The sequence below is a fragment of the Oryza glaberrima genome, chromosome 2 (genome assembly GCF_000147395.1).
Source record: "Oryza glaberrima chromosome 2, OglaRS2, whole genome shotgun sequence".
NCBI classification, from domain to species: Eukaryota; Viridiplantae; Streptophyta; class Magnoliopsida; order Poales; family Poaceae; genus Oryza; species Oryza glaberrima.
This window is the reverse complement of record NC_068327.1, coordinates 30,465,962-30,479,415: the sequence shown is the minus strand read 5'-3', so window position 1 is coordinate 30,479,415 and position 13,454 is coordinate 30,465,962. Positions and strand designations below refer to the sequence as shown.

The following is a 13,454-nucleotide window of genomic DNA, read 5'->3' as shown; positions in this document are numbered from 1 at the left end:
TTAAGGCTTTCATGACAAGGCATTTCGAAAGCCGACACAGGTTCACCATATGCCAACGAGAGGGGTCCCAGACCAACACCAGATTAGGTCCTAGACCATACTGTGCCAGGAAGCCCAGGGGTCCTTCCCGACACCACCCCGGCGAATCCACATGTCTCTTGGCATCAAGGCTCCCCCGATTAGCTAATTACTCAGCCAGGGGTGTCCCATTCCACCCATGTGGTCGTACTTGTCTTATGTTCGGATGAAATTCCAAGGAAACGGTCCTTAAGTGCAAGAGCGGGAAACCGTACTCCCGGTACGTTCTCCGGTCCGCGATTTTGGAAATTCATTTAGTTCGCAAGCACCGACCCAAGTGTCGGGTTTTCCAAGTCTTTTGTGAAACCCCAAGTTTTACCCAAGATGTTTCTCAGATTTTAAGTTTGAAGGCGACCGTCGATACCCGTGCAGAGTGCATGATTACCGAGGCGCAACTAGGTGGTTACAAGGGAACATGGTATAACAATTACAATGGAAGGATCAGATGCAGCAAGTTAGGTAGGCACACCGGTCTGCCTTGCAGACGGTGAAAACAGATTAAGTGCAATCCTACCTATGCATAATATTTTTCAAGCAACATAATTAAATTCAAATATAGACTCAAGATGTTCAAAGGTGGCTTGCCCTGCTCGAGATCTTGAGCCTGATCCTCGAAATCCTCGCACTGCGGGTCTTCGGGCTCCGAAACTACACGCGAAACGGGACGACTCAACAAACGGCGAAAATAAAGCCCTATTATTGACCTCTAAGCATGCCATTAGATAGATCTCGAGATTTGAGGAATTTTGGAAGTTGAACGGAGTCAGACGAACTTACGGTTGGGAAGATATTGAATTTCTAAGATTATTGGATTTTTGGTCTAAAGGAAAAGGATTTATTTAAACCCTTTTTGAAAAAGAAAGGAAAAGAAAAGAAAGAGGGAGGGAAATTAGACTTCCCTCGGGCGGCTAGGGCGCGGCCCGAGAGGAAGGGGCGGCTCGGCCGAGCTTATGGGCCGGCCGGCCCAAGAGGGCGGCCCAAGGCGCGCGCGCGGGCGGGGAGGAGAGAGAGAGCGCCGGTGGGCCGGGTCCATCCCGCGTGGTCCCGGGTGGGATCCGCTTGTCAGCGACTCGGCTCACCGTGGGCGAGGTGCACGCGGGGCATGTTAGGGTTTTAGGAGGGAGGCGCGGCGCATGCGCGCGGTTCGCGGAGGACGCGGTACGGCGGGCCCACGCGCAGCCTCACGGCTCGCGGTGGACCGCGCGCACGGGGAAGGAAACGGAGGGGCGGCTGGCTTGGTCGGTGGGTCCGGTCGCGGCCGAGGTGGCGCCGTCGTGGCGCCTACGTGGCTGCCACGCGGACCGGCGGGAGGTAGACGACGACGCCGGTCGGAACGGACGGCGGACGACAGCGGCGAGCGGCGGAGCGAACCACGGCGATACAGGCGAAAGCGAGCACACCGGGGGGTTGCACGGGACGAGAGGAGACGAGCCAACGGCTCGGATTCGCCGGGGGATGCTCGCCGGCGGCGGATTGCGGCGGCGGCATCCGGCGGCGGGAGAAGGGGGAAACGGCGATGAGGTCACGAGGGGTCGATTCCCGGCGGTGAGAGCATCTACGCGGCTACGGGAATCCGTTGCTAGCGTCGGATTGGGCGGAGCTACGCCGGGCGAGGCCGGCGACGAGCGGGCGCTACGGAGCACGGGCGGCGACGGCGGCGAGCACACGGCGGGCGGCGGCAAGGGTCGGGGCGGCGCCAGCTAGCTACGGGGAGGCTACTCGTGCTACTACCCGAGTCTAAGGGGAGGAGATGGAACGAGAAGGGAGAACGGAGGGAGACACTGCCGTGCGGGGAAGGGGCGCAGTGACGAGAACCGACGGCGCGGGAGCGATCTCTCCGGTCTCGGGCCAGGGAAGAGGAAGAAGACGAGCGCCCGGAGTCCCCTTCCATGTCCTCGCTCGTGCCGGCTCCTCCGACACGCGCGACGGCGAACGACGACGGCGAACAGAGCACGGGAGGCGGCGACAATGGAGTGGAGATGATGGGACAAAACGAGAGGAGAAGGGAGAGAGGGCACCTGGGCCTTAAAGGGCGGCAATGTCGGTTTGGAAACCGACCTTGGGCGGTCAAGGGAGCGAGCTGGCGCTCGGCGCTCGCGGCCAAAACGGCGACAGGAGGGGGGAGGATGACGCCGGCGGGAGGGAAAAGGGGAAAAGGAGGAGAGGAAAGGGGGCTTGCCTCCTTGCCATTTCGGGAAAAGGAGGAGGGAGAGAGGGCGACGCGGCAGAGAGGGCGGGGGGCTCTGCCTCCGTCCCTTGGAAGCTAGCGCGCGGAGAGGCGGGGCCGGGTTGTGATGACGGCGATGACGGCGGACCGGCTTGGAGCGGAGCGGCGACACGGGCGGCAGGCGTGGGCAGGCGCGGCAGAGCCTGACGGCGGCGGCGACCAGGCGGTCGGCCACCACGGCGCGCGCGCGCGGGAAGCAACGGGCGGCGCGGCGATTTGGGCGGCAACGAGGGCGGGGCGCTCGGCTCGGTGCGGCTCGCGCGCACGCGCGTGCAGCGCTCGGGCAGAGCGGGGGAGAGCGAGCGAGAGAGAGAGAGAGAGAGAGAGCCGGGGAGGGAGGGGGAGATGGGTAGTCGAAACGGAACACGGTGGAAGAACCAACAACACGCTTCCGCGTAGTGCGAATAAAGCGTGGGCCACGGCGGGAGGAAGCAACAGGGGTGTGTCCGGGGGTGTAGGAGGGGCTAACTGGGTGTGGGTATGGGGAGTACACTGGTGAGTACGGCGCACGCGAGCTGGGGGAGCGCGGGCCACTAGGAGTGCGAGCAGAGCCGCGGGAGCTGTGGGAGGACAGGTGGCTGGCGTGGCAGAGGCGGCCTGAGTCCCAAGAGACAGTGTCAACTGAGGTGACACCCTCCTCGGCCAGACGGGCCTCCAGAGCAGCGTAGCGGCGGGCAAGGGAGCGGTAAGCCTCAAGGAGTAGGTCGTGCTGAGTGGCCTGAGCCTCCGAAAGCTCAACCATGCGAGTCAGCACTGGCTGAGACTCGCTGTACGGACAAGGGTACCTGGCGTCTAGGTGGCCAGAACGAAGGCGTGGGAGCTGCCGGAAGGTAGAGCCCCCGAGACGGTGGCTGTAGTCGTGGGCCAAGCGACGAAGCGCAGTCCAGGAGAGGTCCTGGTACGCAATCTAGATAGTGGGCCTGGCCACAGTGAAGTGGTGTGGGCGAAGGCCAGCTCCGTATATACCTCCACGAGGGTAAAGGTACACAGAGAGCTCACAGCGAGGGGGAACACGGTCCACGGAGTACCCCGTGTACTCAGGACACGAGAAGCCAAGGAAGCGGGCGAGGTCACGAAGCTGAGCGACGTGGTGGCCCTCACCAAAACCGTGGGAACTGAAGCTAGCGTTCACTGCCATCTACAATTTTGAAAGAGGGAGAAAAGATCAGTAACCATTTTAGCGACAAACTATTGAAAATGAAGAAACCAAAAGAAGCCTTAGCTTTTCGCAAGTAGTTTTGAACTTAGTATCCTTAGGGCCGTCCTAAACGTCGGGTTTCGCCCTAGGGCCAAGCCTGTGCTCTGATACCATCTCTTGTCACGCCCCGAACTAGTCCTGAGCGGAACTAGCCCGTGACGCTCCAAATTAACCTGTTAATCGATACCAGTCTCAGGAAACAGTGCTGGTATCACAGGAAGACAGAATATCACAGCAACAGAGGTCTCTTTATTATAGAGTAGGAGTACAGTCATGTTGGGCTACGGACAGATCCCGAGCTCACAACTGCATTTCAAAAGGGAAGCGGAAGCCAAGAATTGGACCAAACATCACAGGCGCGACTTGGGAACTAGGCCGAAACCCTAAAACTCATCGTATCCGGCTTGCTCCTGGAAGAACTCCTCGTCAGCGGGATCCGCTTCATCTTCTTCAACAACTGGGGGGGATTATGTATATAGGGCAAGGGTGAGTACGGGAGTACTCAGCAAGCCATGGGAAATAAGTGTTTAATGCAGGCTTCAAAGGAAAGGCTGTTGTTTTTTTTTTTGCAATTGATTTTTATTTAAACTCCTTTTTGAAACAGCTAAGTGAGTGCTTCTCAAACGACACGGATGAGACAGTGCGTCGTGTCCGGTCGGAGTATGTGCAATGTATCAGTCTTTTGAATTGATCAAGTTTGGCACCCGGCCAACAGCTTTCAAACGGCCACCCGAGCCTGGCTGATCCCATCAGCCGCAGATTTTCCAAACATCAAACCCATTTCTCAACAGCAAATTTCACAAGGCAGTAGTCAAACAAAACTACGCTAGGAATCACCTCACATGCACCCATGACCGTGGGCACGGCTGTTCGAACAGTTTAACAACCTCTGCAGAGGTTGTTGGTGTAACATCCCGGCCTAGGGCTTAATAGGATTAATAGAATACTCATATCAACAAGTTGCAACTTCTTTTCCGGAAGCCGATCTCCAAAGAACTCCAGGGTTAAGCGTGTTTGGCCTAGAGCAATTTGGGATGGGTGACCGATCGGGAAATTCTTCCCGGGTGTGCACGAGTGAGGACAAAGTGTGCAGAAAAGACATGTGTTGGTCTGTGAGGGCAGTCTATGACCTATGAAAGCTATCAGATGTAAGTGGGCCCGGCCTGGGAGAGGCGGGTCGTTACAAAATGGTATCAGAGCCGACTCACGGTTTCACGGGCGCGTGTGTCGCAGTTGCGCAGGCATGGTGCGCATGGCTGGTGTAGACCGGGAGTGGTTACACAGCATGGCACATCAGAGCCGACTCTCGCGGTTTCACGGGCGCGTGTGTCGCAGTTGCGCAGGCATGGTGCGCATGGCTGGTGTAGACCGGGAGTGGTTACACAGCATGGCACATGCGCTGGCACTGGACACATGGACGTAGCCAAGAGAGGACGTTCCTGGCCTGGGGTTGATCGACGGGGGCGTCGATCTCTCTTAAGGGGGTGAGGGTGTAACATCCCGGCCTAGGGCTTAATAGGATTAATAGAATACTCATATCAACAAGTTGCAACTTCTTTTCCGGAAGCCGATCTCCAAAGAACTCCAGGGTTAAGCGTGCTTGGCCTAGAGCCAAAGTGTGCAGAAAAGACATGTGTTGGTCTGTGAGGGCAGTCTATGACCTATGAAAGCTATCAGATGTAAGTGGGCCCGGCCTGGGGAAGGCGGGACGTGACAGTTTTTGGGGAGTGCTTCTGCACGACTGCTCCTCGTCCTCTGTTCGTTTTCGACTGTTCGTCTGCATCACCCATGTCTGCCCGGGAGCTGGTGCACCGATCGATAACACCAATGGAGGCAGTTTTGCCTCACAATCCAGTGGAGAGACTTTCACAGGGTATAACCCTCTACTGTTATTTCGGTTTTTGATATTTCTGTTAGTCACAATGCCATTGTGTTCTATGTATGATGATGATGCTTATTCTATCTTAAGCATGCTCCTATTTATGTTTTATTTTATCACTAGATCACTCCACATTGTTCATGTCATGATTATTGTCTTAATATTTTAGATTAAAATATGACGATATATGACTATATTTTCAACAATAATAATACTTTCTCGGTGCGTAAAAAAACAACTTCTAGTTATGTATCTAGTTATAGGCTTATGTTAATATCGTCACAAGAAGTTTTTTAAGGAGGGAGTATGTTTTAGACAAATATATAACAAATTATCCACATTTCGTAAAATAAAGGAGCTATTCTTAACGATGGCAACTACAGTTGTGCTTTCAGTTCCTTGACTCTGCGATTTGTTAAAGCTGCAGTCCATGAGCAGTTAGCAACATGATGGCAGTTAGATCCATCATTAGGGTGCGTTTGCCAATGTGTTTCCAAAGAGGCTGGTGAGATTGGTACCGTATCATCTTTTCAGCTGCAAACCACAGATGGCGCACATGGTTTCCATCAGTCTGCAGATAGCGTCTTTTTATTTTTGTAGTTTTAAAAAATGAACTGCAAACACGTCCCCCACAAAAGAAAAATGCATTAACATCCATTAAAAGCAATGTCCTGGAATTGAAAACCTTAGCGGATGAATCACGTGTACTTGTTTTGAGATTTGCATGTCTGAAAGGAGCATCTGTTCCAAGAAATAAAAGGAGCACAAATCTCTACAGCGTCAAATTATATGTGAATATGGCACAGAAAAGGGAGAACATCATCTCCACTTTACAAGCTTCGGATCTTGTAAAGTTCATTACGCTAAGATGAATGATGCTGGTTTTGCAAGAAGTCTACTTCCTTGCTTGCAAGATTTATTCTCGCGAAGTTTTCAAAAACTAACAAAGAATTCTTCTCGGAGAAGAAACAAAGTTTACAAATGGCTATTTGAAATCTCTCTTACTCTTAAAGAACCACACATTTGTTAATTTGCCAGCATCGATCAAATCACTCCGGGAACCTGTTCTTGAAGTCCATCTACAGCTCAAGAAAGAAACGTTTCAAGTGTTTCAACCGTACCCGTGAATTGTGAATTGCGATGGGATCCTTCAATCTCTCTGGAATATTTCCAGCAATCACGACCCATCTTCTCTAGAATTATGTCCTGAAATTACCAGGTATAATGTGTTAGCCTGCCATGACAGTAGTAGTTTATCCTTATGTGATTGTGATGAACTGATGATCTCTAGCATTATTACTCCTTGGGATATATTCCTCCTTTTATGACCGACAGTCGCGTCGCCGGCGGTCCCCATGGTTGGGCCCCAGAAGATCGCCATGCAGTTCCTTTTTATTCTTTCACGGGGAAAAGGGTGAAAGGGGCTTTACGCCGCAATGTGAACTACTGACATTTTATGCCACGTTTAGAAATGAGTAAAAAGGTTAATGTGATTTAGATACTAGAGTAAAAATTCGTGCTTGCGCATTCGACGCTTTCAAGTTCTCTCTAGTCTCTACTATCAGTAAATCAATCTAAATCATTTATAGTTTAATCAATCATATCTATTTATACTATCATCTTAATTATTGATAGTATATTTTTTTCTACTGACAGTATAATTGGACTAAAATTATATAATAAACACACATTCATTTCCAATTCAGTTAGCAAACGAATTCAGTTAACTGGATATAGTTGCTGCTCATATTCTTTTGTTAACTGAATTGGGTTGTAATGAATTTGACTAGTACAAGTACAACCCAATCTAACGCGACACAAAAATCATACAGTATTTTAGTATAAAGTTGATGCCCACTAATTTTTAAAGCTTCACATGCAAGTGTGTCACATCATCACTAAATAGCAATTATTATCTAGAGTTTTTTAAATCACGTGCAAGTGTATCACATCATCACACACTAGCAATTTATTATCTAGGGTATTTTAAGTATCATGTAAACATGACATATTATTTACAACTTTATTGTATTTTTAAAATTCAATATGCAATTAATGTAAAATTATTATTTACATATTATTTTCACATTATTCAAACATATACATCTATCATTTCTATAATTTCTATAATGTATAAAATTCATTCATCTATATATCGTGCGCATCATGAGCGTTTCACAGGGCCCAGTGGCCAAGCCTTACTTGATGCACGTGCTGTTATGCTTACATAGGCCGGTCCATGGAATCTATCAGAATGGGCTGCAAAATTGGCACAAACGGAAGATGGCACGCTTAAGCGGCAGAATATTCTTTCTGAAATTTGAACTCGGAAGCTCTCAAAGCTCAGATCTCTATATTCCATAAAACGCTGGAAATTGATAAAACAAACTATCCGCAAACAATTAGTAGAAAACGATCTTTTTTTAGTTTGAGATAATAAGTAAATAGGTTATATCTCCAGCCTATACCGTTAGACACACAACCATTAATTGAAAAACGATCTTAGCTCTACAAATATGCAAAATAAGTGCGTACTCCCTCCGTCCCCAAAAAAAAAAAAGACAAACCTGGGTTTCCGTGTCCAACGTTTGACTGTCCGTCTTATATGAAAATTTTTTATAATTAGTACTTTCATTGTTGTTAGATGATAAAACATGATTAATACTTTATGCGTGACTTATCTTTTTAATTTTTTTCATATTTTTTTCAAATAAGATGAACGGTTAAACGTTGGACACGGAAACCCAGGGTTTGTCTTTTTTTGGGACGGAGGGAGTAGATGATATAATATACGCTTGCACCCATGTCCATATAACACTTCCAACTTTATTTGTTAGCATTTGGACTTTGGAGAAGTGATGAAAAAAAAGTGCACGAAATGTTACAGATATCCTAAAATGATTTTACGTAATATGCAAATGATCAACTCTTACCGTTTGAAACTTTTCCAATCCAGCCAGCCAATAATATAAAACGGCGTCACATGCAACAATTTGTATTCTCTCCAAGAATATGAGCAGATTGAATTGCAGTTTAGATTGAACTGCTCCAGACCAGCCAATGTGACTGGAGAGGGTCTAGAGGGATGGTGATTTCTGCTCATTGTTCAATATGTGTCTTATGGTCCTCAGTTACTGAGGACAACATCTGAAAGTTCTGTTTGGAGGACCTCAACCTCCGTAGAATCTGTTACCTCCAGGTCTGAAGAAAGAAGACGCAAGTTACATAAATCTTTTGCAGAGTTAGTCCTTTGGAGTCCCTTTGAGCCATTAGGTGCCCTTTCAGTAATATTTGCCAGAATTTCCTTGGTAGCATTGTGCCAGATTGGTTGAGCTGCATCAAGAAATCCAGAAACAGCCAAGACCGGAAGATCAACACTTCCTACGTCAGGTTCATCCTTGTCGTCTCGTCCATGGTAGTCTGAACCACCAATCTTCAGAAGACCATATGTATCTGCCAGATCACTTAATCCTGTCGAAGATACAGTCCCCGGTTATTCCATCGAATCAAAGTTCCACTCGAGTGATTAAAAGAGTTTATTTTTACGAGCATCTTTGTTCATACCTGATAGCTTGCCATCGCTTCTGTAAACCTCAATGCCATGCAAGCCAGCAGCCTTCAAATCCTTTATCACAGCCACAGGATTTTTCAGTGCCCATGGATGAGCTAAAACTGCCACACCCCCATTTCTACAAACTAATTGCACCACAGACTCCCCTGCTGGTTCATTGCCACTGCAAATGAACAGAAGAAAAACCACACGTCCACACCACGAGTAAATCAAACTACTCACCTGATAAGTATAGTTGCAAAGACATACATTGATCATGGACAAATTAGGAGGATACTCACGTGGCATAAGCAGGTCCACCGTCATACAAGTACCTGCTAAAAGCTTGCCTAATGTTCTCAACGTATCCAGCTTCTACCATGGCGCGAGCCACGTGCAACCGGCCTGGAGCCACTCCATCCCCTGCAATGGTGCACACGTCTTCGAGCTCCATGGGCATGTCGAGGCTCCGAAGCTTCAGCAGCATCCCCTTCGCACGGGTATAGCGGCCATCCCTGATGCTACCGAGAAACCTATCGAGTTCTTGTGGTTTTGCAGGGCCCAGACTACCGTAGTACGCGAGAATATGGACGGGTTCCTCGGCTCCTATTCCATCACTGATTAAGATCAACGACATCGGCAAGACGGCAATGATCAGACATGCAGGACTGTGTATGTGCAAGGCGGTAGAGACTAGAGAGTACGATGTTTTGGTTACCTTGGTGAGTACATGGCGCTTATCTCGACACCGGGTATGATCCTGATGGAGCACTGCTTCGCAGATTCGATGGCCTCGGGGACGCCGGCCATGGTGTCGTGGTCAGTTAGCGCGAGTACTTTCACCTGCGCTGATCACAAGGGCATTAGCGTTAGGAAACGCGACGATTTGCGGTGACGACGAGTGCAAGCGTGACCGAGATCGTTCGTGTTCGCGGGCATTTCGGTGCTGTGCTTACTGCTTACCCCATTGCGGTGCGCGCGCTGGACGAGCGCCGCGGGCGAGAGCGAGCCGTCGCTGCACGTCGAGTGCGCGTGCAGCTCAACCGCGACGCGCGGCCGCCGCCTCCCGGTCGCAGCGGGGCGCTGCTCGTCCGCCTCGTCATCGCCCGCTTCGCCGCGTCGCGCCCAGCGGAGCACGGACCTCAGCGCGGCCTCCTCCTCCTCGCTCGGCGCCCTCCTCCTCCTCTTCTTCTCCTTCCTCCGCCTCCTCTTCTTCTGTTCCTCCTCCTTCTCCCGATCGGCGGCCACATCGTCGTCCGGTGCGGCGACGACGACGTCCACGGCCGCCACCTCCTTCTTGATCTCCTCCTCGGAACTCGTAGCGGCGGGGGGTCGAGGCATGTGTCCCATCCGAGGTGCAGCGGCAGAAGCAGCGTGCGTGGGCGTGGCAATAAAGAGAGAGTAGCGTGTGTGAGAGAGGGAAAGGCCAAAGGCGTCGTGTGTTGAGGGCTTTTAAGACGAGCGGTCGCCATCAGCGACAGGAACGTGGTGGATGGCCGTCCCGTGTACCGATGGTCGCGGGCGGCAGCGGCAGCGGCAGGGAGGGGGGCCGCCGCGAGAGCTCGTGTCGCGTGCCGGTCGTGCTGCCGCAGCCGGCGGGCCTGTCGTGCACGGGTGGCGTTGCTCATGCGAGTACAGGTACAGGTTCAGACGTTCAGTACAGCTAGCTGTCAACGTGACCGAACTATGCGGGCCGGGCCGTTGTACAGGGAGGTGATCTATTGACCGGTCATGCATGGCCAGGGCGTTAATTGAACTGTTTGTCTGATGTGCCGTTCCTAACGCGCGTCGCGAGCAGAAGTCGCGCGCACCCGCCGACGCGTACGCTGCGCCCGTCGCTAACCATATACTCCAATTAGCACTAATGATAATGTGATTAGTGATTAGTGTTAATTATAATTAGTACCTAAGGGAACTTTTTATTTTTTCTAATAAATCGAAAACTTTCAAGTTAGATTCGAAAACTTTCGACTTAAGATTTAAACTTTGAAATCAAATTTTAAAATCTTTCAACTTAAATTTTAAAATTATTTTCTACTTGAATTTAAATTTTACAATAAAATTTAAAAACTTTCAACTCGAGATTTGGAAACTTTCAACTCAGATTTGAATACTTTTAACTCAGATTTAAAACTTTCAACTCGAGATTTGAAAACTTTTAACTCAGATTTGAATACTTTTAACTCAGATTTGAAAACTTTCAACTCGAGATTTTAAATTTGAATTATAAAAAGTATTTTCTAATAAAAATATCTTATAATAGAAATTTTGATAACTTTCACTACATCCTAATAAGATGAAAAAAAAAAGAAAGATCCTATAGATGCATGCATGCGTGTGTAATGCATGCGCTGGGGGTAGGCCATGGCACATGCATGTGTGGGACCAAGGTGCATGCATGTGTGTGTAATGCATGGGTGGATGCAAAGGTGCATGCATGCATGCGCAGTTGGCCTGCCGCGTGCGAGCGAGATAAGTATCTGGCGAATTAGCGATTCCGCAAAGGATTAAAGGATTTATGGCTTATTGCATGTAGTTTTTGAGGAAAGTTAGCATGAGGTCCAACTTCTTAGTAAAAATCCTTATCAAACGACTATTCTTATGTTTTTTCTGTGTTTTGCAATCATTTGCTTTACACTTACATTCCTATTAGAATCATATGTTTATTCTATTCCCCAGTTTTTTTCATTCTTACGATTCAAATGGGCCCTTAGTATCTTCTGCGCTGATATTAACAGTGAAATTTGGTATTCCCCTAAGAGAATTATCATATCACCAATAGTCGGATTCCTGCTATATTCGGTTAAGGAAATTAATCTATTAAAGGAAGCTTATCCAGAAGTGACCGAGTTCAAGTAGTATGCGGTATGGTAAGTTATCTATTAATTAGGAATAGTTTCTTAGTTTAGTGTGTTTAGTATCCTATAAGGACTTTATGTTTTCCTTTTATCTTTAGGAAAAGTTTCTTTCTTGTTCTACAAGGACTAGTATCTCCCCATGGATATAAATATGTACACCAGGGCCATTGTATTTTATCTCCACAATCAATACAATTCGGCGCATCACCACCTTTTATCTTTTCTACTCTATTTCATCGTCCGGCGGGACTTGGCACCTGACGCGGGGCTGCATCGCTTTCCGATCTCCGGCGAAGGGGTAAGTCCAATGTTCCACCGCCCCGGACAATTGTATCATCTACGTCGGCGTCGTTCAAGGCTACATCAGCACATTCAATCTCTTGGATTGCTCTGGTTTGGATGATATATTTGCCTGCCTATTTATCATATGTCTTAGTTAATCTAGGCTTAGTATCTCAATTTAGCCCTATCGGTTGTCTCTCGCTTTAGGGTTTCTGTCGGTATTGACTAAATTGTTTAACTATATTAGATTAGATTAACTAAGGCATTTACCACCTTAAAAACCAGTCAACGGCTTGATTGCCTAGATATTGTGTTTCTTTTCATACTTAGTGCTGCATCAGTTAAGTTTGATCTACTAAGTCGTGTTTATAACCATAATCCCTAGCTTGCCTTTTGACTGCCAACAAGGGTTTCATAGGGGTTTCAGCCGACGAGGTATCTGGACGTTGCATCGGCTTACAAGGATTGCATATAAGTTGGATTTAGCCGATTGCAACAAAGGTTTCATTGTTTATCTAATCTTGTGAATTTTATGACATCGGACCTCCAGCCGATGTACGCTTTAACATTCAGATCCATGCTTGTCCTATCATATCATTATAAGCCGATTGGTTTCTACTTGATTATATTGTTATTTTATTACATCATCATCAGCCGATTGTATATATATCATTATTTACATCAAGTATCAGATTCTACATCAAACACATAGCTGAAAGCTCAAAACCTTACCGCTATCGGCTAGTATCGGCATCGACTGTAATTACTCCATCGGCTTGACAGCCAACTGGCTTATTGGTATGCTATTTGTATATCTTGTCAGTTGCGGGATCAAATTGACTGGCACGTCCGCATCTCATCAACCTTTGGTCCTGCCCTGGAGCTAAGCAGATCTCCCAGGCTAGTGTGTGTGTTTTTTCTTTCATCAACAGCTGACTAGTCAAGTTTGCTGTTTCGGACTTCATGAATCAAACTGTAAAAAGAAAATAATCAACTCGTACAGATAAATTTGAACAAGAGTGGTGTGTTTAGATGCCAAAACCAATTGCGTTGTTTGCATGTAAATTGCGAGACGAATCTTTTGAGCCTAATTGCGCTATGATTTGATAACGTGATGCTACAGTAAACATTTGTTAATGACGGATTAATTAGGCTTAATAAATTCGTCTCGCAGTTTACAGATGGAATTTGTAATTTGTTTTGCTATTAGTCTATATTTAATACTTTAAATGTGTGTCCGTATACTTAAAAAAATTTTGGGCAAAGAATTAAACACGGCCAAGCATTTGTTGCATTCCCAAAAGTTTTTTAAGGATGAATAGAGTATGAATCGTTGTCTGCGGTATGCAACTTTGCATCATGCGTTGCAGCAGGATACTATA

The 13,454-nt window shown here is 48.0% G+C and overlaps 1 protein-coding gene across 2 annotated transcripts; it reads right to left on the bottom strand.

Annotated features, from left to right (window-relative positions):
* Positions 1-5,613: 5,613 nt before the first annotated feature.
* Positions 5,614-10,332, bottom strand: LOC127761619 (uncharacterized). Of its 2 annotated transcripts, XR_008015280.1 has the most exons (6): positions 9,896-10,332; positions 9,651-9,775; positions 9,235-9,549; positions 8,947-9,116; positions 8,316-8,853; positions 5,614-6,588 (listed from the first exon to the last, which is right to left on the bottom strand). XR_008015280.1 is itself a non-coding variant. In XM_052285937.1 (5 exons), exons 1-5 carry the CDS (start codon positions 10,280-10,282, stop codon positions 8,510-8,512), a joined length of 1,341 nt encoding a protein of 446 aa, XP_052141897.1. In that variant the 5' UTR covers positions 10,283-10,332; the 3' UTR covers positions 5,614-8,509. The 2 variants fall into 2 exon arrangements, 1 of the variants encoding a protein (XP_052141897.1); XM_052285937.1 differs by having other exon boundaries at positions 5,614-8,853.
* Between the last annotated feature and the right edge of the window lie 3,122 nt (positions 10,333-13,454).